At 52.7% G+C, this 26,261-nt stretch overlaps 2 protein-coding genes and 1 long non-coding RNA gene across 7 annotated transcripts; 1 reads left to right on the plus strand and 2 right to left on the minus strand.

The window, feature by feature from the left end:
• Positions 1 to 860: 860 nt before the first annotated feature.
• P4HB (prolyl 4-hydroxylase subunit beta) lies at positions 861 to 13,709 on the minus strand. The gene is made up of 11 exons (XM_066235213.1): positions 13,500 to 13,709; positions 12,239 to 12,445; positions 10,643 to 10,776; positions 9,527 to 9,664; positions 4,043 to 4,147; positions 3,764 to 3,889; positions 3,353 to 3,553; positions 2,942 to 3,062; positions 2,654 to 2,835; positions 2,439 to 2,525; positions 861 to 1,761 (listed from the first exon to the last, which is right to left on the minus strand). The coding sequence occupies exons 1-11, from the start codon at positions 13,645 to 13,647 to the stop codon at positions 1,681 to 1,683; spliced, it is 1,530 nt and encodes a 509-aa protein (XP_066091310.1). The 5' UTR covers positions 13,648 to 13,709; the 3' UTR covers positions 861 to 1,680.
• Positions 13,710 to 15,344: 1,635 nt separating this feature from the next.
• ARHGDIA (Rho GDP dissociation inhibitor alpha) lies at positions 15,345 to 24,346 on the minus strand. 5 transcript variants are annotated; one of them, XM_066234279.1, is made up of 5 exons: positions 24,222 to 24,346; positions 22,640 to 22,856; positions 22,417 to 22,500; positions 22,044 to 22,184; positions 15,345 to 21,862 (listed from the first exon to the last, which is right to left on the minus strand). In XM_066234279.1, the coding sequence occupies exons 2-5, from the start codon at positions 22,827 to 22,829 to the stop codon at positions 21,663 to 21,665; spliced, it is 615 nt and encodes a 204-aa protein (XP_066090376.1). In that variant the 5' UTR covers positions 22,830 to 22,856; positions 24,222 to 24,346; the 3' UTR covers positions 15,345 to 21,662. The 5 variants fall into 5 exon arrangements, with proteins under 5 accessions (XP_066090376.1, XP_066090378.1, XP_066090381.1 ...); XM_066234281.1 differs by lacking the exon at positions 24,222 to 24,346 and adding an exon at positions 24,026 to 24,180; XM_066234284.1 differs by lacking the exon at positions 24,222 to 24,346 and adding an exon at positions 23,813 to 24,003.
• LOC136307675 (uncharacterized) lies at positions 23,669 to 25,029 on the plus strand. Its single transcript, XR_010725985.1, has 2 exons — positions 23,669 to 23,820; positions 24,661 to 25,029. It is a non-coding gene; the product is annotated as an uncharacterized lncRNA (long non-coding RNA).
• The last annotated feature ends 1,232 nt before the right edge of the window (positions 25,030 to 26,261 follow it).

Raw genomic sequence — 26,261 nt, forward strand, 5'->3', positions numbered from 1 at the left:
CCGACCAGAGCTTTTATTTATTTATTCATTTTTAGAGAGGAGAGGGAGAGAGAGAGAGAGAGAGAGAAAAGAGACAGAGAGAAGGAGTGGAGGAGCTGGAAGCATCAACTCCCATATGTGCCTTGACCAGGCAAGCCCAGGGTTTCGAACTGACCACCTCAGCATTTTCAGGTGGACGCTTTATCCACTGCGCCACCATAGGTCAGGCCCAGGGCTTTTATTTATTAATTTGAGAAAGGAGAAGAGAAAAAAAGAGAGATACACAGAAACATGGATCTGTCCCTGTATGTACCTTAACTGGGTATTGAACCACAACCTTTGTATCTCAGGCTGATGCTTTAACCAACGGAGCTATCCCACCAGGGCCATTTTGCCAATTCTTGAAGCCTAAATGCTGACTTCTCACTGAACCCTGTAGCAGTTAGGAGCAGTGGCTGGAAGAGACCACCATTGTACAAGAGACTCACCACCTCCAACCAGGGCTGGATCCATGTGGGGTGGGCCACAACCAGTGTCCTGATGTGGTCTGAGAGCAGGACCACCGTCTGACTAGATGCCCAGGGAAGGGTAACTCTGGCCATACCTGTCATAGGTGAACCAGATAAGCCAGCCCCAGAGCATATGAGCAGGGCCAGGTAGCACCTGCCTGCTTCTTGACCTGGTGACCTGCGTGTGCACACCAGGTCATACATTGGTGACAGATTATAACGGCTGAGATGCCTATGAGCTTCCACACTTTCACTGTGCTCCAAGAAAGGTGTCTCAACAAGAGCAGCCCCCCAAGTCCACCTTCTCTCTTCAGAGTTGGAATCCTAACCCCCATCACCATAGCCTAGAGATAATAAAGCAAAGACAGGTAGTAAAATTTAAAATTTATTTGGCCAATGTGTTCAATTCCAATATTGTGGTAGAAATGCCTGAAGAACTGTCGACAACTGATTGGTATCAAGCATCCCTGGCTGTTTCTCAGCCTGAAAAAGGAGGGTCATGGCACTCTGTGGTGCAGGCCGCAGGCCACCCTGTCAGAGCAGCCAGGAGCCGACTTTGGGAGGGCCCTGTCCTGCCCAGCTGGTGCCCACCGCCCAGCCTCATGGTGGGGCCCTTGTGACAGAAACCTCAAGTCTGTGTTTACCAGACAATGTAGGAGCCACGCACAGTCATGGCTACACTGGCACAAGTGAGAGTGACCGTCCAGCTTGGTGTGGTTCCTCTCCACGCAGGGGACACCCATCTCCAGGGTGGCCCAGCCAAGATGAGACAGAGACCCTGATGTCCCAAAATGTCTAAAAATCCCACAGATAGAATATTTTTAAAGTGATGGCATAATAAACCTAACCAGGAGGCATCATTGCCAGCGTGAGAGTCCAAAACATTTTAGGAGCACTCTGGACAAATCCGTGTACCAAAAAGTACATCACAATAAAAATTTAAAAAAAAAAAAAAAAAAAAGCCCATCAAGACGGTTGTTCTGGAGAGAAATTCCTTTTCAAAAATTGAAAAGCAGAAGGAAGAGACGGGTCTAAATTTACATGTGTTAGAATAAAGTGTTGCTTCAGAAGTTCCCTGCAGTTCCGATTGGTGCTCCATCCTCCTGGGAGGGCATGCAGGCTCCAGAGGCTGTGCTGCTGGGGGTGCAGCCCCGGAGGGGCGTGTCAGGGGTGTCCAGGGCTGGTTCCCACGTTACAGTTCGTCTTTCACAGCTTTCTGATCATCGTCTTCCTCCAGGTCAGGCTCCTCTGCTTCCTCTAGATCTTCCAGATCCTGGGATGTAAGGAAAGGGTAGGCCAGGGTCCCAACCTCAGCATGACAACCCAGCAGAGGGGCCACTGGCATGCAATGTCCACCCACTCCAGCCCTCAGGGTTTGTGGGCCAGTGACAACCCACTGACTATAGCAGTATGAGCTACCCGGGCTCCCCAGACCCAATCCAACCCTGTTTAGCAGCCAGAGTGGATCCCTCAGCCCCATGACCCCAGAGATTTCAGGTAGGCCCAGCTGGCTTGAGCTGACTATGCCCTCTGCTCCTGGACACAAATGTCCTGCTAGTCACAAGCCCACATCCCTTCCATATCCTCTTGGCCTGGGATCAATTCTGACGTCCCCTTGGCTCCCCCACAGCTGACCTTGGCTGACACAGGGCACGTCAGGGCACCTCAGCAAATGGGTTGGGGAAGGACATTAGAGTCCAAATTAGCGGAGAACCACGTGGAACATGGGACAAGTGAGACTTCATAAGCAAACACCAGCACTTAACAACCCTTCCAAATCACTCCACACATTAGTGCTGATCGTAGAGAGGCAATTCACAAACCAAGTGAGGGCTTTTCTGTAGCCAGCCTGTCCCAGGCACACATGTGCCTCCAGTGTCAACTGAGTAAGCATGGTCCAGTGGATTACAGCTGTGGCCCCAGATACCAGCCAAAGTGACCACCACTTACATCATCATCCCCTGCTCCATCCTGGCCGCCACTCTCCAAGAACTTCTTAAAACCATCTAGTGTCCGCTCCCCGTTGTAATCAATGACCTGTGGGGGGTTGGGGATGAGAAGCAGGCCCTGGGGATACCTGCAGAATGCTGGGGCTTCTAGAGTGGGCCAGCTCTGCTCTGCACACCCCCGCCCCACCCCCATCCCTGCCTCCACCAAAAGCGCACCGTTCTGTCTGCACTGGCGGGGAAGAACTTGAGTGTGGGGAAGCTGTGCACTTTGACGGCCTCCACCTCATTAGATGTCGAGTCCATCTTGGCAATGATAATATTTTCATGGTCCTTATAGGTCTCTCCCAGCTTATCCCAAATGGGAGCCAACTGTTTGCAGTGACCACACCACGGGGCATCTGAAAGCAAGCAGTGCTGAGTCCTGCTGGGCCAGGAAAGCACTCCCTGCCCTGCCCCACCCCACTCCCTTTAGTGCCCACAAACCCAGGGAGAAGATTCACTCACAGAATTCCACAAACACATTCTTCTTTTCATCAAAAGCCACCTCTTCGAAGTTCTTCCCAACTAGCACTTTCACAGGCTGCTTGTCCCAGTCTTCGGGCAGCTCCTGGCTCATAAGGTGAGGCTGGAGGGCAGGCAAGGTGGGATCAAGGACTGAGCGCCTATGACCCTGACCCCACAGACACACGGCTGCCCTCAGCGGACTGTGCTTAGGGAGCCTCAGGAGGGCTGAGCCCATAAGGCCAGGGCTGCTCCATGCTCCCCACAAAGTGAGACAAGGACAGCTATGTGGGTGGGGTTAGGAGGGGCCTGTCCTCAGAATCCCACCCTCATGGTTTTACACTGCAAGGATGCAGCCACACTAAGGAACAAGAGGCTGGTGTAGACCAACCCCAGACCTGGCGCAGTTCCCACCTTGATCTTGCCCTCCAGGAAGCGGTGGCAGAAATCTGTTATCTTCTCTGCCGTCAGCTCATCCGACTCAGGCTTGTACTTGGTCATCTCCTCCTCCAGGGTGATGAGGCGCACGGCAGGGCACTCCTCCTTCTTGAGTCCAAAGAATTCGAGGATGCGCTGGTTGTCAGTGTGGTCACTGTCGATGAATATAAACAGGATCTTGGGGGAGAAAAAGTATGTTGAGAGCAGCACTGGGAAGACAGCAGAGCTTCACCTACAGCAAAGCTGTGCCACAGGCGCCTCTGCTCTGGCCTGGTCCAGGCCCTCCAGACCAAATGGCTGAACCCTCCCTGAGGGCCTGGACCCCAAGGACAGCTATCCCCAGAGCAGCATGAAGCCCTGCTCTCCACCTTAGGTAGAGCCACACACCTTGCCCTTGAAGCTCTCAGCGGCTTTCTTGAAGTTGCTCAGTTTGCTGTCATAGTCTGACACGCTCTTTGGCAGGAACAGCAGGATGTGAGTCTTGATTTCACCTCCGAAAATCTTTGGGGCCGTCTGTGTTATAAACACAGGTTACTGGTCTCAGCCACAAGCTAAGCTATGGATGCAGGATACTGTCCCAATGGCCCCGACACCACTGGACACCCGGATGACAGTGGGGACTCTGCAAGTGAGGTCCCTGGGCCACCCCCAGCAGAGGAGCCACACCTGCTCAGTGAACTCGATGACCAGTGGCAGCTGGTTGTGCTTGATGAAGTCGAGTAGCTTCTCTTTGGTGACCTCCCCTTCAAAGTCATTCCGGCCTTCATCAAACTGTGGACAGAGAGAGGGCTCTGAGCACTAAGAGCTCAACAAGGCCACCCATGTCCCTGGCCAGTTCAGTCTGGCCTAGCACAGCAGTTTGGCAGCCTCACATGCAGGTCCATAAAACAGCCAGGTGAGACCTGCAGGGACCAGCTGGCCTAGATCCTGCCCCACAGGCTCCTCAGAAGCCAGCAGAGCCCCATGTCCTGGTGCCAGGGCACCTTCCTCATCTCTAAGTCCCTAAAGCACCCACTCAGTGTGTGGGCCACACCCCTGTGGGTGGCTGCAAAGTCAAGGCGACTTTCATCATTGCATTCAGGTGTCACCAGGTGTCATGTGCCTTCTCCTGCTTTCTCCCAAGAATGCAGAATGTGTGACATCACAGCCACTAAGGGCAAAGCAGAAGAGCCCATGGTCTTCTGTTCAGGAAGATGTTTAACATACCAGCAGAATCTAGACACCACTCTTACCATTAAAATGTTACCTGGGAAGCCTGACCAGGTGGTGGTGCAGTGGATAGAGCGTCGGACTGGTATGCAGAGGACCAAGGTTCGAGACCTGAGGTCACCAGCTTGAGCACGAGCTCATGTGGTTTGGTTTTTTTTTTTTTTATTCTATTTATTCGTTTTTAGAGAGGGAGAGAGAGAGGCAGGAGAGAGAGAGAGAGAGAGAGAAGTGGGGAGGAGCTGGAAGCATCAACTCCCATATGTGCCTTGACTAGGCAAGCCCAGGGTTTCGAACCGGCGACCTCAGCATTTCAAGGTCGATGCTTTATCCACTGCGCCACCACAGGTCAGGCAGAGCTCATGTGGTTTGAGCAAAGCTCACCAGCTTGGACCCAAGGTTGCTGGCAGGAGCAAGGGGTTACTCGGTCTGCTGTAGCCCCACAGTCAAAGCACACATGAGAAAGCAATCAATGAACAACTAAAGTGACACAACGAAAAACTGATGAGTGATGCTTCTCATCTCTCCCCATTCCTGTCTGTCTGTCCCTATCTATCCCTCTCTCTCACTCTGTCAAAAAAAAAAGTTAACTGGAAAAATTTGACATTCATAAAAACATTTTTGATAATACGTAATGGGTTTATTATTGTTATTTTAGAATGAATTAAGTTTTTAAAAGTTTCTCAGTTCTAATTTGTAACACTATAAAAACCAACAAGAATATTCCATATAAATAGAAGCTCTCATGTAATAGACCCCAGCCTGAGGCCATGAACAGGGGTGGAGGAGTGCCTGACATAGGTGTGTCCTGTGCCTGAGTGTCTCCAGGTGACAGTTCAGGTCAAAAAAACATTGTTCAAAAAACAACAACAAAAAAACATTGTTCAGAAAAAGAGAAGCTGGCAGGTGGCTCCATCAGGCATAGAGCGGGTCAGGCCCCTCACCCTAGTTAGAAGCAAACGGGTTGTGTCCCCACTCCTCTGCCCCTCTGGAAAGCAAGCATTGTCTGCCTGATTTCACACTAGGCTGCCACCCCTTTAGTGACACAACCTTTCCAGTAATGTTGCCAATTACACTATATTCACTGTCTACTTTGGTAAAAAGCAGACAGACAGCCTTCATTTAGTGGATACAGCTTCAGGAGGCCTGGGCCCTGGGCAGTGGAGGGCAGCCCACCAAGCCACAAAGATAACATCATAAAAAGGTTGGACACCCGGCCTGACCTGTGGTGGCGCAGTGGATAAATCGTCGACCTGGAAATGCTGAGGTCGCCGGTTCGAAACCCTGGGCTTACCTGGTCAAGGTACATATGGGAGTTGATGCTTCCAGCTCCTCCCCCCTTCTCTCTCTCTGTCTCTCTCTCCTCTCTCTCCCTCCCTCTCTCCTCTCTAAAAATGAATAAAAAAAAAAAAAAAAAAAGGTTGGACACCCCAGACAGCAGAGCACCCAGCCCCAAACCCACTCCTAACATCCAGCTTCCACAAATAAAAAGGAAAAACAGAGTAAATGTCAGAACAAAGACAGAATGCTCAGCTCTCAAACCCATGGTCCAAGTCATGTGACAATGACTCAAGCCAGGACTCACAGCTCAAGAGCTGCTGGTGCCACTGCAGCCTTGTCGTCCTGGCCAGCAAGGGGCAGTGGCCCTAACGGGGAAGCAACCAGCTAACAGGCTGCCCTGGACAGACAAGAAGACCCAGCTCACCGTGAGGAACTGGGGTAAACAGTCTGAAGGAAGGGGAACAATAAAGGCTGAGAAAGACAGAGTGTGACAGCTGAGAAAGTGGGGATGACGTGCTGGTCGAAACATGAGAGGTTCTGTGGTCTGGCTGTAAGTGCGACACTCCTGACTCACAAAGCAAGGCCTTCGGGCTTGGTCAGGCTGCCCAAGACAACCATGTTGTTGAGCAGACCCTGAAGCCACTGCACAAAAGGGGAGACACTGCCCCTCATTGGCACTGAGCCCCACAGCATGGCTGCGCCCAGCTTATGTGGACTTGAATATCAGCCAGAACCAGAGTCTGCATAAGAAGAAATGGAACCTGACCAGGCAGTGTGGATAGAGTGTTGGACTGGGCCATGGAGGACCCAGGTTCGAGACCCCGAGGTTGCCAGCTTGAGCGTGGATTCATCTGATTTGAGCAAAGCTCACCAGCTTGGGCCCAAGGTCACTGTCTTGAGCAAGGAGTTACTCGGTCTGCTGAAGGCCCACAGTCAAGGCAATATATGAGAAAGCAATCAAATGAACAACTAAAGTGCCACAATGAAAAGTTGATGCTTCTCATCTCTCTCCATTCCTGTCTGTCTGTCCCTATCTATCCCTCTCTGACTCTCTCTCCCTCTGTCTCTGTTAAAAAGAAAAGAAGAAGAAGGAAGAAGGAGGAGGAGGAGGAGGAGGAGAAGAAAGAAGGAGGAGAAGAAAGGAGGAAGGAAGGAAGGAAGGAAGGAAGGAAGGAAGGAAGGAAGGAAGGAAGGAAGGAAGGAAGGAGAAGGGAAGGAAGGAAGGAAGGAAGAAGGGAAGGAAGGAAGGGAGGGAGGGAGGGGGGGAGGGAGGGAGGGAGGGAGGGAGGAGAGGGAGGGACGGAGGAAGGGGAAGAAGAAGAAGAAATGGAGTTCTACCCTTTAGGGACACATGATCACCAAAATCTGCTATCCGGTATGAAAACAGGTACCCCAAGGTCAAGGTCAAGGGTGATGGAAAAGAACAGTGTGGACTGATCTCAAAATCTCACAGAATCTCTCTCTGTCTAAACTTGAGAACAAAATTCATGACTCTCTTGTTAACACCACTCAACTTGACAGTTCTTCCTAATCAGATGTTATGTAAAATTTTCTAGCAAGTCTACAATGACAACTGACTGATGAATTCTACTTCCTTCAGGAGACACTGTGAGGGTTTCCACCCAGGAGAGACAGCACATAAAATTTGACTTTTACCGGCCCTGGCCGGTTGGCTCAGCGGTAGAGCGTCGGCCTAGCGTGCGGAGGACCCGGGTTCGATTCCCGGCCAGGGCACACAGGAGAAGCGCCCATTTGCTTCTCCACCCCTCCGCCGCGCTTTCCTCTCTGTCTCTCTCTTCCCCTCCCGCAGCCAAGGCTCCATTGGAGCAAAGATGGCCCGGGCGCTGGGGATGGCTCTGTGGCCTCTGCCCCAGGCGCTAGAGTGGCTCTGGTTGCAACATGGCGACGCCCAGGATGGGCAGAGCATCGCCCCCTGGTGGGCAGAGCATCGCCCCTGGTGGGCGTGCCGGGTGGATCCCGGTCGGGCGCATGCGGGAGTCTGTCTGACTGTCTCTCCCTGTTTCCAGCTTCAGAAAAATGAAAAAAAAAAAATTTGACTTTTACCAAGGAAGGGGCTATAGAAATACCCCAGCCTCAAGAATACAGAAAGAAAGCCACCCAGGTGACCTAGGCCACCTTGGTGGTTCCTATCCTCTGCAGCACTGCTGAGAGCGCTCCCACCTGCCCAACAGCCCAGGCAAAATGCTAGATGCTTAGAAGGTTCTGCAAAGAGTTCCGTTCCCCACCCTCACTTAGAGCCTGCACACAGCCTGAAGTCAGTGCCTCATCCAACTGCACCTTTTCTGACAGGCCAGACAGCAGTCCTATCCCCACCCCTGAAGACATGTCCTGCCTTCGGGCTCCTGTCACAGCCTACTTCCTCTGCTTCTCTGCCTGTGTTCCAAGAGCAGGGGTTTCCCAGCATCTGGTGGCTGAGATTAAGAGGCAAAGACCCCCACCACTACCACTGCATTGGTAACATAGAGACATGAATCCTGCTGTGTCCCAGCAATGGCGCAAAGTGGCTAAGACACCAGCAGCCCCTTTACAAAGAGGAAGGACACCAGAAGGAGGGGCTGTGGGAGCCTAGGGAACCAGGCTTTGACTCCAGGCTAGGAACACCCTTCCCCCAAAGCTAAAACTCTGGAGTCCCTGTTTGGTGTAAAGAAAAGTTTTAGAAATAAAAACAATGTTGCACCACATATATTGTAATTAATGTTACAGAACTACTTAGAAATGATTAGATGGCAACCTTGTTACTCTGTCCCACCACAGTTCTCTTTTTGAAAAGCTAAGGCTGCCTGACCTGTGGTGGCTCAGTGAATAGAACATAGACCTGGAATTCTGAGGTCACTGGTTCGAAACACTAGGCTTGTCCAGTCAAGTAACATACAACAAGCAACTAATAAACAACTAAAGTGAAGCAACTATGAGTTGATACTTCTGGCGAGCTCCCCCAACTAGGTAGGTAGGTAGGTAGGTAGGAAGGAAGGAAGGAGAGAAAGAGAGAAAGAGGAAAGAAAGAATAAAGAAAGAAAAGAAAAGAAAAGCTAACACTCCGAAGCAACTCTGCCCATAAAATATAGCATGGGGCCTGACCAGATGTTGGCAGTGGATGGACTGGGATGCAGAAGACCCAGGTTCAAAACCCCAAGGTAGTCGGCTTGAGCATGGGATTATAGATATGACCCCATGGTCACTGGCTTCAGCCCAAAAGGTCGCTGGCTTCAGATTAATGTTATTGGCTTGAGCAAGGGGTCACTCACTCTGCTGCAGGCCCTGGGTCAAGGCACATATGAGAAAGCAATCAATAGACAACTAAGGTGCCACAACAAAGACTTGATGCTTCTCATCTCTCTCCCTTCCTGTCTGTCCATATCTGTCCTTCTCTCTGGTTCTCTCTTTCACAAAAATACCCAAAAACAAACAAAAAAACACAGCAAGGGGCTATCACAGAAGCTGAACAAAGGGCTTGAAGGCCACTCTCTGACTGGCTCTTATGCCCTGACATTTCAAAACGGGTCCTGATAGATGCCAGGCTGGCGGTCCAACAATCCAGTGCCTCTCAGCAAGGTTCTCGAAGAGTGTGCAACAATAGAAAGGCAACATCACCCCTGCACAGCGCCTCAACCACCCCAAGCAGAGCTGCCCAGGGCCACTCACCTTTTTAAAGAGAACAACTCCATCCTTGTCCAGTTGGTATTTGGAAAACACATCACTGTTGGAGGTGATACCGAAGGGTATGTCATCAATGGTTTCTGCTGCCAGCAGGAACTGCTTGGCAAAATCTGACTCCACATCCTGGAGAGAAGAACCAGAGGTGGTAGCACACTCCAACACTAAGGACCCCTGCCCAGGTCAGTATAGGGCAGACTGTAGTGCCCAGGCCATAGCAACCCATTCTCCAATAGCAGGGGTAAGAAGACATAAGATGAATCCCAAAGTCCCTCTCTCGAGAAGGGAAAGGCAGCAGAAAGGATCAACTTGTAGTAGCTTTCTCATATGTGCCTTGCCTGGGCAAGGCTGGGTTTTTTGTTTGTTTGTTTTTTGGGGTTTTTTTTTTTTGTATTTTTCTGAAGTTGGAAACAGGGAGGCAGTCAGACAGACTCCCGCATGCGCCCAACCGGGATCCACCCGGCATGCCCACCAGGGGGCGATGCTCTGCCCATCTGGGGCCTCGCTCTATTGCAACCAGAGCTATTCTAGCACCTGAGGCAGAGGCCATGGAGCCATCCTCAGCGCCTGGGGCAACTATGCTCCAGTGGAGCCAAGGCTGCGGGAGGGAAAGAGAGAGACAGAGAGGAAGGAGAGGGGGAGGGGTGGAGAAGCAGATGGGCGCTTCTCCTGTGCGCCTTTGCCGGGAATCAAACCCTGGACTCCCGCACGCCAGGCCGACACTCTACCACTGAGCCAACCGGCCAGGGCCAAGGCTGGGGTTTTGAGGTGTGTCCTCAATCGTTCCAGGTCAATGCTTTATCCCCTGTGCTGCCACAGGTCATGTATCTCTCTTTTTTAAACTTCTTATTGATTTGAGAAAGAAAGAGGGGAAGGGAGAGATAGGGAAAGGGATAGGAAAGGAGAAAGAAGGGGAAGAGGAAGGGAGAGAAGGAGGGGACGGAGGGAGAGACAGAGAGAAACATCAATTTGTTGTTCCACTTTTTATGCACCATTGGTTGATTTCTGTACGTGTCCCAATTGAGGATCCAACACACAACCCTGGCGTATCAGGACGATGCTCTAATCAATTGAGCTACCCAGCCCGGGCACCAAAGTCTCTACCTTGAAGAAACCGATGACTGTCACCTCACTGGACTCCACCAGGGCCTCTGCGGCAGCCTGGTCCAGCAACGTAGTGGCTGCAGGGCCCGTGCGCTTCTTCAGCCAGTTCACTATGTCATCAGCTTCTCTGCCAGCTGCACCCAAACACATGCAGGGTTCACTTAAAACTGGGCCCACCCTCCTTGCCATCCTCATCTGAACTCACTGCCACACCTGAGCAAGACCAGCTCTCACCACTGAAGGGGCATCTTACCCATGTGTGAATTACAGAGCTAAAAAGGGCTTTTCTGTGTGTGGGAGGCCATGGTCATGCTTGGTTTTGTTTTTTTTTTCCCCCCCTTTTTCTGTATTTTTCTGAAGCTGGAAACGGGGAGAGACAGTCAGACAGACTCCCGCATGCGCCTGACCGGGATCCACCCGGCACGCCCACCAGGGGTGCATGGTCATGTTTTTAAAGGAGTGGCCACTTCTGGGTAATGGAATTATAGATCATCTTTCTCCTTTAATCCCTTTGTACTTTCTAAATTTTCCTTGATGTTTGTATTCATTAAACGCACAGACACTTCCCTCCCCCCCCACCCCCCCTCCCGGTCTTACTCTAGGGCTTTTCTTAATTAAAAATGTGCTAGAATCTATTTTTTTAAGTCAGCCCCAATGCCAGTTTTCCACATAAAAACAGGCTGAACACCACCCTGCCTCCCTTGCCCAGACTGTTCGATCATCCTTGCCATTCACAGCTCTCAGAACAGTCACTAGGATACCACCCAGAGCAGAGAAATAAAAGAAAGACACCCAGTCCTCCTGAGACCGAGGTTGATGATGCTTCTTTCCCCTCATAGAGTCTGACTACCTGGTCCAACGTGAAAGGCTGGTCAAATCTCACATTTAAAAAGATTCTGCTAAGTAGTAGCAAAAGCTGAGTCATCAGTCACAGGTACAACTGAAAGTCACCTCATCTACAAAACCCAGGGGTAACAGGATCAGGGTACCTTTGGACAAGGCACTTCCTGTTCCATAAGTGAACACAGGTAAAAATGGGACTAATGAGACAGCAGCCCAGTGAGAAGACCACAACTGCTGACATCAGAATTAACACAACAGGCCACCTAAGAGAATTCTGATAGAACCGGTTCTGTAGACAAAAAATTCTCCTTTGGTTACAGGTACTGCCCAGGAAACAAATGCAAGCAGGCTCAGAGTGAGCAAGCAGAGGCTGAGGGCTGGGGCAGAGAGAGATGGGCTTGAATTTGAGTTCTGCCCTGACAACTGTGACTCAAGTTTTACAGCCTCAGCCCTTGCCCATGAAAGGCCCGCGGTGCTCGGCTTGGTGGCCAGCCCAGCTGATGACAATGCTGCACTCAGTGCTCCAGTCTCCCTCTGTCTGCCTACTGTCCACCCCCCAGGATGTCTCTCTATACTTAAGAGGTTCTGTCAGGGTGAGAGCTTTCCTCAGAGGCCAAATGAGAATTAGAATGAGAACTCAGTCCAAAGAAAGTTTCCTCTCCAAGTTTCTGAAAATGAGCCTCCCATCCCTCAAGTATCTTCCAAGGCCTGCAGGCAAATCACACTGTATAGCAGTTGAAAGGCAGAGTATACCTGTATACTCTCTGGGGGAAGCCTTGTCTCCATTCTTGAAGAACTTGATGGTAGGGTAGCCTCGGACGCCATATTGCTGGGCCAGATCAGACTCCTCTGTGGCATCCACCTTTGCCAGTCTGATTTCAGAGCCTTCAGCCTTCAATTTCCCAGCTGCTTTGGCATACTCAGGGGCCAGAGCTTTGCAGTGGCCACACCAGGGGGCATCTGAAAGGAAAGTGAGACGCTGGACCCAGCTGGCTCCTTGCTTCCCTCTTCCTTGGGCAGTTCCCTCCCTGAAAACCTTATCTGCTAAGATAACCCTCTGAAGGTACAAGGCTGAACTGATAGCTTGGTGCTCTTGGGCAATATGGGGACAGAGGCCATGAATGACAAACCAACCCCCCCCCCCCAACTTTATCACACTATTCAGCACAGTAAGACGCACTCTTTAATGATCAGTTACCTCCTATTACCTGCATGCAAGCAATCAGGCAGGCCTATCCCTGGAATGTCCCTCTGGGAAGGCTGAAATATTAAGAAGCCAATGCCACCCATATTAAGGGCTAATCCCAAATAGATGATACTCATCTACGCACACCTGCCCTTAGCCTCTGATTTACAACCGGCTCTTCATACTGTGGGAACATGACTACCTCTCAGCCAAGGTTTGCAGCTGTGTTGCGCCTAAGACGTCCACCTCAAGTAGTCAGGGCTTAAACACTTATAAACACAAGGTTTGGGTTCTAGTGGTAGCTGTCACAGGCTGTAGGTAGTGCGGGCAGGAGCAGGGCACTTTGGGGAGCAGTTAGGGAACTGGACCCTGGTGTGTTCCTTTATGTTTGTGGCAGCTCCCACAGTCGACCTTGTTTTTTCTTAGACTAACAGAAGAATTCTGCCATGTGGATGTCAGGCACAATAGCAGTCCTGGCTGGCAGCCCAGATCACCCTTAGAGTCCAGCTTGGAAAGGAGGGATGTCCCCAGGACGCCAGCAGCGCAGGGACATTGACAGCAGGTCTGTGCGCTGTTTCAGTCGAGGATGAACCTCCCAAGGAGCTAGGAGTTAGCGTGTCCGGGGAGGCCAAAACGCTAACAGCCCTAGGGACTGCAGCCCGCTGCGAAATTGGGGGACAGAGGTTGGCGCCGGGCCTCTACGCCTTAGCCCCCTCGGTCCTGCCTCTAACCCACCCCCGCGCCCAACCCTCCGTCCCCTGGAGTCCCAGCGCCTCCGTTCCCGTCCCCACCCTGCGACGGCTGGGGCGAGGCCCGGATGGCACTCACAGAACTCCACCAGCAGGTGTTTGTGGGCCGCCAGCACCTCCTCGAAGTTGCCCTTGTGGAGCACCAGAACGTGGTCCTCCTCGTCGGGGCTGGCGCCCGAGGGAGCCAGCACGGCCAGGGTCAGACAGAGCAGAGCGGGACGCAGCATGTCCGGTGTAGGTGCAATGGTGCGGTTGGCTCCGCCGAACAGCTAGGCCACAAAAACGCGCGCCGGTCTACTCGCCTTTATAAAGCCGGCCGCGCGCGCGTGCCCGCCCGCTCCCGCTCACTATTGGCCAGTGGCCTCCATGGCCCGCCTCCGCCGCGGTGGAATTGGATGTCACACTATGTCCGGCCCCGGATTCGGAAGAGCTACAGGGGCCTTCTTTGCTCTCGCTCGGGATTGGCCAAGGAGCTCGCGCTCGCACTCTTTCCCTGTCTGTCATTGGCTCCCCGCGGAGAACTTTCTCCCCCTTGACTTGTGACGAGTGGCTTTCACCAACACTTTGCCTGGCGGCCACCTTAGGAGGTCTGGGCCCTGAGGCTCCTGATTGGCCTAGAGTTGCGCGTTCCCTGCGCGACCCTTCGTCGAACGTGGCAGTGGGGCGGAGTCCTCCGCCGCAGGGTGGAGCTGCGCCTGTGCCTTCTAAACCCCTCGTGTTGCCTTCTTACTGGACCGCGCATCCGTAACTGGTACCACCCCACGACTCAGCGGGCCGGAAACTGAGTTTACGCAACTTCCGGTGCGCATGAGGCCCGTGCGGCCGCTGTCGTTGGGGAAGTCTAGGTTTGGGGGCTGCTGCCTGTAGGCGGACTTCCGCGGGTTGGGGTACTCCTAGTGATGGCCGGTGACACGTGATGTACTGCTGGAATTAGAGCCCTAGGCCTCAGCTCAGAGCATGGCCGAGGAAGGAAGTTTGAGCGCGTTCTTCTAAAGATCCAGGACGAGGAAACGGCCCCTAGACTCCTCGCAGACGTTATTCAAAAGCAGGAGTCGGCCGCGGGCCGGGAAAACTCAGCGCCCACCCTAGCGAAAGACCCCAGGGTCTACACTGCCCCTTACCATCGTTTGTCAGGCTTCCCGAAGCTGTCTGGTGCTTGGCTGCTGCGTAGCAGCCGCAAAAAACCCGGCCCCTTACAGCTCCCTCCAGACCCGCGCTGTTCAACGGGTGGCCTGCACTGCCACGGAGACTGCTGACTTCTTGAACTGTGTTTGGCCCTGAGTATAGCACACCGGACTCGAGACTGAGTACCGGAAAAAGAGTGCACGATCTCCCTTTAATCTTTCTATTGACACGTAATATTTTGGGTTCAATAAAATATTCAAGTTGATAACACTTGTTCCTTTTTAAAAATTTTAACGTGGCTCTAGAAAATTTAAAATAACGTAGCCTGCATTTTATTTTTCCTGGACTGTGGGCCCTAGAGGGATCAGCTCCCTCACTGCTCCCCACCCCACCCCACTCGTCCGGGAAGCTTTCCCCTTTATTTGTAGTCATTTTCTCATTTGTGAATCGCTGCCACCACTGGTTTTAAGACTCATCAACTTAATAATTTGGCAGGAATATAAATACCATCACATTAAATATACACGTTAACTTCCTGATTTCAGAAATGGGAAAACAAGAGTGATGGTTTTGTACTTTTGGGAGTGCTATTATTAATATGTTGCTCTTTTATCATTACTGATTTTGAGAGAAACATCTACTTGTTCTACTCATTCATGTCATCATTGGTTGTTTCCTGTATGTGCCCTGACCAGGGATCGAACCTGCAACATTGACATATCTCGACAGAGCTCTGAGCCGTTATCTGGCCAGGGTCTGTTACAGGTCTCGAGCGGAAATGACAGAGGATTAGAAAATAAACACAGAAAAAGGATGGTATCAGGAGGCCTCACGGCCAAGCTGATGGCTTGCAAGAGCAAGCCTGCACCCCCTAAAGCTTTATTTATAGTGCAGAGCAAAGCCATTTGCAAAACAGCTCAGATACAGTCAAATTTCTGAGGCAAACCAAGGATTCTCCCAAGTGCAGAATATCGCCCACCATGCATAACATCTTTACTTCACAAAACAAAGGGTAAAAAGAGAACTGCCTTCAGTCTCTTCTAGGAACATGGGGTATGGGGCCAGTAAAAACCATCAGCATTATAGCATGGAGGTGTGGGGAGACATGTAAATTGCCCTTACCAACTTAAACTATCAGGTTGTGGGGAAGAAGCTTAGCCTTTAGCAACTTATGCCAAGTGAGGTGAGGGGATGGGCAGCAAGGACCTTGTCAGCTTACTGCCAGTCTCCCACACCTCTGTCCCCCCAAAATCTAAACTGTCTCTTGCAGCCTGTTTCCCACAAGGGCCTACATTGCTCTTGAAGGCATGTTTTCTCATCTTTCTTTTTTTCTGTATTTTTCTGAAGCGGGAAACGGGGAGAGACAGCCAGACAGACTCCCGCATGCGCCCGACTGGGATCCACCCGGTACGCCCGCAAGGGGGCAATGCTCTGCCCCTCCGGGGCATCGCTCTGTCGCCACCAGAGCCACTCTAGCGCCCGGGCCATCTTTGCTCCAGTGGAGCCTCCGCTGCGGGAGGGGGAGAGATGGAGAGGAAGGAGAGGGGGAGGGGTGGAGAAGCAGATGGGCACTTCTCCTGTGTGCCCTGGCCGGGAATCAAACCTGGGACTTCCGCACGCCAGGCCGACGCTATACCACTGAGCCAACCGGCCAGGGCCTTCTCATCTTTCTTATATGGTACTTCCTCAACTAGTATATGAATTTCTGAAGGTCACAACCAGTTTCTCTGTGTGCCTTCCTCACTTTCAGTAGAGCAAGGGTCAGTCAGAAGTGGCTGTATCCGCTGGGATATCTGTCTGCTTTATAGGGGTGACTATAGGAGCTGGGGCTTTCTGCATAGAAAGGCTATGAACATATGCCTCAACTGGTGCTGGCCCCCACCCCAACTCAGTGGGGCAGTCCTCTCTGCCCTCTGACACAGGTGGAGATTGCCTCATGTCTGCTGCTCTAACTCCCAACGTCATTTTTCACCGTTTTTTGTTTTGTTTTTTGATTTCAGTGACAGGAATATTGATGTTTTTGTATGTACCTTGACTGGGGATCAAACCGGCAACCTGTGCTTTGTACAATGCTCTAACCAACCAAGCTATCTGGCCAGGGACCTCAATGTTTTTGTAATTGCCATAAGCCTTTTACAGACCACAATTTGGGACCTAAGACAAGGGACATTTGTACCTTATCTAGACTTCAGAGGCACTCATGAAGTCAGAGTTTAGATGCCTAAATATTGGGACTTGAGTTTTTCAGCTGATGGGGACATCAATGTTGATTAGTTTGTGATGGTTTGGAGGTAGTGCAGCTTCAGAGGATATCATAAAAGTATTTACCTAGAAGAAAACATTGGGACCAAGGGTAGAGAAGGCCAGATGAGGATCCATGCTACTGGCTATGATCAAACCCCATTCTGATTGAGTGTGGGCCTCCAAAGCTGGAGTCAAGGAACACACCTTGGTGCAGGAGACAACAGGGCCACTGTTGTGTAGCCGTGGTAGCCATGGCCAAGTCGTCGTTCTGTGAAAACCAGGCACTGACCAGGGCTCTGGCTTGGATGGGTCACGGTATTTCAATGCCTTAGATGAATTGGTGTAGCATCTCTGCCCATCTTGAATTGATCTCACACACTGACCATGTGGGAGCAGCAAAGTGGGGTCCTCACAAACTAGAGTGAGGCCTGATTTGGGGGAGGCTTGAAATCCACCATCTCCTAGGTTGGTCAGTAGCTAGGTGAGGGAGCTGCGGGGCTGTATCCAGCCCCCACAACACAGCCAGGTTCACTAATTACCTCTACTGGCCTCATCCCCAGGGGAAAGCTGGTGTTCCCCCTTATGCCTTGGCCCAGAGTTAGAACTGGCGTTGGAGGTCAGGGCCACCCACCCTTGTGGTTGTGGCACCTCTGTACCAGCACATCTGCTTCAGGATGTTCTCCAGGAGTCTCCCACTCCCGGAGAAGGTGCCCATCAAACATCAGTTGAACTGCTGAGTGATTAAAGTTTTGATAACTACTACTCTCAAAAATAGTCCTCAGGCCTGACCAGGCAGTGGCACAGTGGATAGAGCGTCAGGCTGGGATGCCGAGGACCCAGGTTCGAGACCCCGAGGTGGCCAGCTTGAGCGTGGGCTCATCTGGTTAGAGCAAAAGCTCACCAGCTTGGACCCAAGGTCACTGGCTCGAGCAAGGGGTTACTCAGTCTTCTGAAGGCCCGCGGTCAAGGCACATATGAGAAAGCAATCAATGAACAACTAAGGTATCACAATGTGCAACAAAAAACTAGTGATTGATGCTTCTCATCTCTCTCCGTTCCTGTCTGACTGTCCCTGTCTATCCCTCTCTGACTCACTCTCTGTTCTGTAAAATAAATAAATAAATAAATAAATAAATAAATAAATGTCTTGATCTGGCAACTTGTAAACGGCAACCCCTTAGTGGAAGAACAGTCTACCTTGGTGGATGAGGATGATGATAGAGGGTTAGGGGGTGGTATGAACGAAGAGAAAGAAGAGGGGACTACAGGCACTGGCTCACTGGGGTAGGGAGGCCAGACCAAAAAGCACAAGGTTGGACAGAGGGATTCAGAGTGCGACAAGAAAGATCAGGTTAGACTTGGGACCTGAGACACGTCATGCAGGTTCTGTAGTTGCCACCTCAAGTTACCTTTCACCAGGAGAGGGGCCGGAACAAAGTCCTGGCTGTTGGCAGTGTGCCTGTACAACTTGGCACTCAGGGTCTGAGTTCACATCTAATTAAAGCTGGGAAAATCCAAGAATGGAGATAGTAGGCCTTCTGGCCAGATGGAGCTTCACAAGGCCCTTGCCCAAAAAACTGAACTGCTAAGCACAGGCTAACCCGGGTACAACCACTGCCTCAGAACCTGGCCTCTCCACAGGCAGCGACGTGGTTTCACAGATGGCTGTATCTGACTTTAGTGGGAAAAGTCCGAGACGTACAATCTCACTACCTCTCCTACCTGAGCCTTTCCCACTGGGCTTGGGGTTGGCCAGCTCTGGGAAAGGCCAGGTAGGGTCTTTGCCCCTGTAGAATTAGGAGCTAGGGCAGGGGTCGGGAACCTATGGCTCACAAGCCAGATGTGGCTCTTTTGATGGCTGCATCTGGCTCGCAAATCTTTAAAAAACAAACAAAAAAACCCGTTAAAAATATAGAACATTCTCATGTATTACAATCCATTCATTTCCTACCGCTCATGTTCATGGTTGAAGGGTGGCTGGAGCCAATCACAGCTGTCCTCTGGGACACCACCAAATTTTTATTGGATGTGTAACGTACACGGGTCGTTGTATGGCTCTCATGGAATTACATTTTAAAATATGGGGCGTTCATGGCTCTCTCAGCCAAAGTTTCCCGACCCCTGAGCTAGGGGCCCCGGCTGCTCCTTGGGGCTGCTCTGGGCATTGTGTCTGGGCCAGCTCCTATGGGAAGCATCCTTTTGTCCTGTCATCCAGCACAGGGCCCCAGCCTCTAGGATTCCACAGGGGTCCTGGTAAGGACAGTGGAGGTGACCAGCCCTGGGGGAGCCATCCTAACATGGGCACTAACCTGCAGAGCAAGAGGACATCTCTTGGCCCACCCCAGCTGGCAGAGCTCACTCTGCTGATAAGCACTGGAAAGTGCAGCAGTCCCTGGTAGGTATGGCTAGGGCAGGGCTCTAGAGCAGTACCACACCTCCCTGCATATGTGACACATAACCATTTTAACTGGCTCAGACCACAGAAAGAGGGCAGATTTCAAAACCCGTCACTCCAGCAGAAGCAGTTTCTGGAATTGACTCAAGCTTGGATTATCCACTTGCCTTTTTCCACCTCCGGGCTGGAGTGGGGTGCCCTTGCAGGTGTGCTAAGAGGAGAAAGCACCCTCCTTGCCACCCGAGGTCCTGCAGAGATCCTGCCAGTCAGAGGGGCTGACAGTTACCTGCTCCTTGCCTCTTTCCTGCTTCTGTGCCACCTGGGACAATATCAACATTTCCACAATCTCACGCCACCTCCCCATTCCACCTCTGGACCCCTGGCAGGACCCTGCCCAAGGAACTGTCTTCTCCTTCACCCTTGGCTTGCCCACACACTCTGGGGGCCCACAGTTTGGGGTCATTCCTGAGATCCAATCACCCCTTTGGTTCCCATGTATTGCCGCCTCTCATGGAGCTCTGTCTCCAGCAAGGTGCCTCCCCCCTTTTTTTTCTTTTTCTTTTTTTAGAGACAGAGAGAGATAGGGACAGACAGGAAGGGAGAAAGATAAGAAGCATCAATTTTTTGTTGCGGCACATTAGTTGTTCATTGATTGCTTTCTCATCATGTGCCTTGACTGAGGGGCTATAGCAGATCAAGTAACCCCTTGCTCAAGCCAGTAACCTTGGGCCCAAGCCAGTGAGCTTTGCTCAAACCAGATGAACCCACACTCAAACTGGTGACCTTGGGGTCTGGAACCTGGGTCCTCTGCGTCCCAATCCGACGCTCTATCCACTGCACCACCGCCTGGTCAGGTTCCTTCCCTTTAAAAAAATATATATATATTTAGTAAGAAAAGGAGAGACAGGAACACCAATCTGTTCCAGTGTGTGCATGAACCATGGATTGAACCGGCAACCTAAATGCTTTGGAATGATGCTCTAACCAACCGAGCTATCAGGCCAGGCCTCCTTGCCCTTCTTTGGGGTTAGGGCATTTTCTGTGAGGCCAGATGGGAACAGGTCAGGGGCTTGAAGACATCAGTTAGCTGGTCCTCAGCCTGATTAAGGCCTGGCTGTGTCTACTCCCCAACCCTCACCGCAAGAGAACCTGGGTCCTTTTGGGACTCATGTCTGAAACACCCACAGGGCACCTCTAACCAAGTGGGCAGAGGAAGGGTTTTAAATCCCACAATAAGGGCAAGGCAGTGGCAACCACACCTGGCTCCTGGAGACAGTACAGAAATGTGCCCCACCCTTTCCTTGCCCAGAGACAAGCAGCAGACACCCTGGCTCCTTCGGGGGAGTTTATTTCCCAGTCAGAGGAGAAGCAGGGACAGGTTCCTGTGCATTCCAGCCTGGGCCTGACCTAGGAGGGGGGAGGCACAGGGGACAGCTCCAACTGTGCACACTTGGTCCCATGGTTGTCCTAGCTGGGTCTGGAGAGAGCCTGCTGGGGATGGTGGCACAGAGCCTGGGGGCAGAGACAGCAGGCTAGGGGGCCCAGAGGACGGCACATATGGAGACAATAAATTCTGACAGGCCAGACATGGCACTCAAAACCGGCGGGCCCAGGTAGGACAAGTAAGGCTCAGCCGCTGGCTTTTTCTACTGAGGGCTTTCTGCGGGGGTCATGGGTTCTGGATCTGGGTACTGCCAACTGGGACAGAGAAGGCAGAGGTGTAAATACACCCAGGCTCTCAAATGGGACTGGAGGCAACTTAAGTTTTGGCAATTTGGCTTTCCCCAAGCCCCTGAAGCTGTCTCCACAGCCATGGCTGGGAGAAGGGAGGGGTCAGGGGCTGGCCAGGCCCTGGCAGGCCGGGAGCAGCAGCATGTCCCATACCTCCCTGGCCATGGGGACTGCAGATGGGGCATTGGGGACTGGGGGAGACCACATGCTCATGCAAACACAGGGGTTAGGGGTTAGTAACGGCCCCCACAGCACACGTTCCACATGTTAAGGCATCATGGTTAGATGGTTACAGATGGCAATGGATAAACTGACTAGGGAGCAGTGAAAGCTGCAGGATGACTGGCTCCCACAAGGCCCTGCATCGCGTACCCCACCCCCACCCAGCACCCTGGAAGGGGAAACAAAACTGAAAATACCCAGGAGTAACCTGAGTACCCCATTTCCTTGGGAAAGCCAGGGCGTCTGGTCAGGTGAGGACAGATGGGAGACCCTTGAGGGATCCAGAGTGGGAGGCAGAGGCTTAAACTGCAACTTGTCCCCCAAAACCACAGGTGGAAGCAGCAACGACACTAGACTATCCAGGAGGCTGGGGCCTGTGGGCTGGGCAGGAGGCAAACCGAGGAATAATGGCAGCATGGGCAGGGGCCCTGTCAGCACTTTGGTATGGGGTCAAGGTCGGGTGGGGTGGGGGTGAGGCGCGTACATCCCTCCATCCATCGGCCCTGCCCACCTCCTGGGCCAGGCTCAGTCCTTCCACTCCTTTTTGATGGTGAGGTTCCACTCCCAGGACAGGTGGTCAGTTTTGTCGTCGTCTGTGAAGCGGGACTTGATGTTGTAGCTGCCGCGAGCCAGCATGCCTTTGGGTGCCTCTTCCATGGGGGTTAGAAACTCATACTCCTCAGCCCGGGGCCCATAGCTCCCCACCATGTAGTCGGTCTTGTCTACTGCAGTGCAGGGGAGGCAGTGGTCAGGAAGCAGAGTGGGTGGAGGGTACCCACTGCCTTTTTTCTCTCCCTCCTTAGTCCCAACACTGAGAGGCCATCTGCATTCTGCCCCTTCCCATAGGCCAGCCACGTGACGGCCACCTCCCTTCTGGAGGCCTAATACCCACCCACCCTCACTTACTCTTGACACCTTTCCGGTATGTGTGTTGGATGTACTTCATGCCAGACACGATCTCTCGGTTCACTCGGAAAGAGATCTTTATCCGGTATTCCACACCTTCTTTCAGTATAAAGGACTGCTTCTTGAAGCTCTCCAGGTCACCTGTGTTCAGGAACATATCTCGTTAGGAAGCTTAGCCAAGAGAAGTGCTACCCCTCAGCACCTCCCACCTGTAACTCCCCTCACCCAGACCAAGGCCCCTCCAAATCCTTCAAAGACTACTTAGCTGCATATTTTGTATTCCCCACAAGAGGGTGCCAGCTCTCCAGAAAACTAGTGTTAAGGGAGCCAGCAAGGGGTCAGCCTCAGCTAGGGACCCAGAGGTACCACCCACCTGTCAGGTCCAGCTCCAGGGGGCCAGGGGCAGTGCTACACACCAGAGTCAAGCGAGTCACAACAACGTTGGGGACGTTGGGGTCTGTAGAGTGACAGCAGGTTAGAGCTCCAACCCCTGGGCCTCCCACCTCAAGTAACCAACACGCCGCCACCATAAGGAGCAGCAGGGGAACTTAGAAGAGTGACAGGTATCACTCTCAGTGCCCCACCAATCCACTCACCAGCAGACACAGCCACGCGGCCCAGCAGGGCCTCCTTGTACTTGCGCAGACTCTCGTCATCTTTGTCCAGCTCCTGGATCTCCTGGATGCTTTTCTGGGCCGGTGGCTTATAGTTGACCAAGTGCTCATCCTCCTCATTCTCAGCTGCAATCTGCGCTAGCTGCTCGGGTGTGGGCTCCTGCTCCGCCATGCTCACCTCTAGCTGGGTCTGAGACACCTGTGGGCAGGATGCACTGTGGTAACCTAAAGGGACCCACTGTGTCCCACCCTGCTACCCCTTGGCAGGACCCTCAACCAACACTGGGTATGCTGTGCTGAAGGGGCCTCTGTCTGCCAGGCCTCCTCTTTGTGCCCAAGGGGAGGGGCACTGTCTGGAGTAGGAGGGTAGGGGCAGCCAGAAATTGTCAAAGGGCTGGACAAAGGCTCCTGAGGTCCAAAGAAGCCACACTGACCTCAGGAGGCCTGCTGGGACCCTTAAGAGCATCCCACCCTAATTATTCCACCCACTACTAAACGGGACCTGTCAGGAGACCAGACACACCTCCCCTCCCTGGAGGAGAAGACAGCAATAACTCCAGTTCCAGTTGTCCTGGCCCAGGATGGAGTCACCTCAAGTTCTGCTACAGTTTCTAAACTGCTCATGCCCTCACCCCAGGGGACCCCTCCTCCTGGGTCAGGGAGAAGTTCCTAACCAGGAATCCCCTTTGAGTGCCCTGAAGCAAGGCCTCTATGCAAGACACAGGTAACCCCAAAAGGGCACGTGAAGCCAAAGCATCTGCCCGGAGGAGTTCTCTTCTGCTGGGAGATTTGTGACCTAGAATTGGAAACCTTTGCAGCCTCGTCATTCCCAGGACCCTCTTTGTGGACCCTGGTGCAGAAGAGACTGGAGCTACGCTGTCAACAAGACCTTCCCGACGGTCCTCGACAGTCTCTGAGGAGTTACTTGAAAATCCTTCAGATCCGTCCCGCCTATCAAAGGCGGGTCAGGGCTCACCTACCCTAGACCACTGGCTGCCAGCGAAAGGTACCCAACGTCTTTCCCCCAGTCAGGCAGCCCGGACCTGCTGCGTTACCAGATCCCACAAAGGCAGCTGGACAACCCAAGCGTGATGGGCCCGCCCGCTCTTCCCGGCCTCCCGACCGCCTCCTCAAGATTTCCTCTAGAAGGCTCACCCCCACACGTAAGTGCGGCCGCCGTACTTCCGCCGGGCCCCGCAATCTGGGCCGAGCGCAGGGTGGGGTGGGATGGGGAATTCAGGGACGTCCGGGGGCGAGGGCCCAGGCGCGACTTCCCCAAGGGAGGGGCGTCAGGTCTGGTCCCCGCCCGCGCGCACCGGAGAGCAAGGGCTGCAAGGGACACGAGCAGCGGCCACAAAAGACACCTACACCGTCCCGGGGCCCGCGCCCCCCGCCAGCACGTGGAACCATCTGAGCCCAGAGCCCCGCCCTGCGCTCGGGCCGCCGTCTGCTGTCACTGCCGCCCCGTCTCGAGCAGACCCCCCGGCGGGCGGGGCGGACAAAGGCGCAGCCCTCGGCCCCACCCCGCCTCCCCGCCGCTGTCGCCGCCGTCCCTGGCGCTCACCGGAGGCTCAACCGTGCCGCGCTCCCGCTCCCTTCCCACGAAATGACGAACGTTCGCGCCCCGCCCGCACGCACCCGGCCGGCCACTTCCGGGGTCACGGGACTTCCGCTCGCGCCGGGCAGGCTTGCGGAGGGCGCATGCGCGGTCGTGCGGGGACAGCTGGGAGCGCACGGCCGCCATCTTGAGGGGCCTACTTCGTGGGTTCGTGCCCGTGGGTGGCGCGGAGTGTTAGGTGGCCTGCGAAAGCCGGTCGGATTGGGGGGTTCAGCACCCTTTCTTGCGGGTACATTCCGGCCCGCGGCGTCCCCCCTGGCTTAACCCGAGAACTTGGGGAACGGGAAGGTGTCACGGTCTTGCGTACACCCCACCAGGACCTAGTGGCGTTTTCACGAAGTGCTGTTAGGTCGCCTGTAACGAGCGGGGACTGCGCCCTGTGCAGGCTTGCGGCCCACGTGCGGGGACTGGTGGACCGAAGAGGCACATGTTTGGCCAGATACACCCGAGGCCATCACTGGTCAGCTACGGCCATCCTCCGACCTGTCGCCATTGTCTCAACCTCCTGGAACTCACAGTGGACATCCCATCGAGTTCACAGTGACCATTGACAGGACGCCCGCGGCTCACCCCTGTTCAAGCCCTAGAGCTGGGGCCTCTCCTGATGTCTTGTCAGGAGAGCACAGCACAGTCAGGAGTTTTGGCTGGAAATAAGTGGCAAAGATTTATTCAAGGGGTTTAGGGTTTGTCAACTGGACACCTAGCTAGGCAATGCCCACAGTGCCCCAAATAAAAAAGACAAGTGAAGAATGCTCACAGTAAAAAGCACGTTCTTTGGAAGAATTAGTTCTGTATTCTTAGCCTCGGGGTTGGTCTAAGGGCAGTCTTCCAGAGATGTCTGTGTTCTGGATGATGGGATGTAAGTCAGGCGGTCTGGACACGTGTACATTCTTCCCTAAGTCCTTCAGAGGGCTGTCTGAAGGACTTATGTATATCTTCAGGCATTGATACACAGCTGGAAAGCTCAGAATTTTAAGTCCTTGAGCTAGTTAAAAGAAAGCTATTGCTCATGCTCAGTTCATTTGGTCTTTTTTGGCTATACAGATTCCATTTTAAATCAGCTTAAGCTATACTGACTTCATGTTTTTTTCACTCATTCCTCAACTTTGTAGCCCTCTGCCCTGCCATTTCCTGCGATAAACATTTAGGCCTTAGAACTTCCCTCCTGCAAAGGACTTTGTGGCCACTGTCCGATCTTGTAACATTTCCTTCCAGACCCAATCAACATTCTCTGGCCCAGAATACTTGGCAGCTTTGCTGTGAGCACCATTTCAGGGGAACTTGTCACTGAGGAAGTCCTTCCCTCTCATGACTTTGGAAGCTGCTGGCACAGATGACACGGTTGCCTTGAGACTCATCCCCAGAACTTAGTGTCTCCATTTCTGTGCTCCAGCTGTTCCCAGATTTCAGACATTTGCCCACACATCAAACAAAGAAACATTCTCTAGCAACAGGAGGGGCTTCACAAAATGTGACTCACCCGGCCCAAGCCTGCTGCGCCCAAACCCCAGCCTGGAACTCCTCCTTCTCCCTGTGGGATCCAAAACCCCTAAATGCTCCACACCAGATCCTGTGTCTGTATGTGTGGGGGGAGAGCTCTGCACCTCTATCCCTGGCAATTGTAGAATTGTAATAACATAAAAATGACTAATGCTTCCTTTAATGATCGTTAAACTCCGCAAAGATGTGGCCCTTCTGTCTGGTCTACACTGCCTGGTAGGGAATCCAGGCCAAGACAAAAGTCATCATCACAGATGAACACACACTCACACCCACCCACAGTGCACAGGAAGGTGTTTTGGGTGATAGAACAATGCAAAATATCGATCTGTTATTGTTTGAAAATATCTCCACTTTTTGAGGCATATTTGCAAATTTTCTGTAACTAAGAGTCGCACTGTCAACTTCATGTGCAGAAAGTTCAGCTGGCTACAAGCAGAGTACTGTAACTGGGTGCTCAGTATGTTGCTTCTGAGGCTTCCTTCT

This window comes from Saccopteryx bilineata, chromosome 6 (genome assembly GCF_036850765.1).
Source record: "Saccopteryx bilineata isolate mSacBil1 chromosome 6, mSacBil1_pri_phased_curated, whole genome shotgun sequence".
Classification (NCBI taxonomy): Eukaryota; Metazoa; Chordata; class Mammalia; order Chiroptera; family Emballonuridae; genus Saccopteryx; species Saccopteryx bilineata.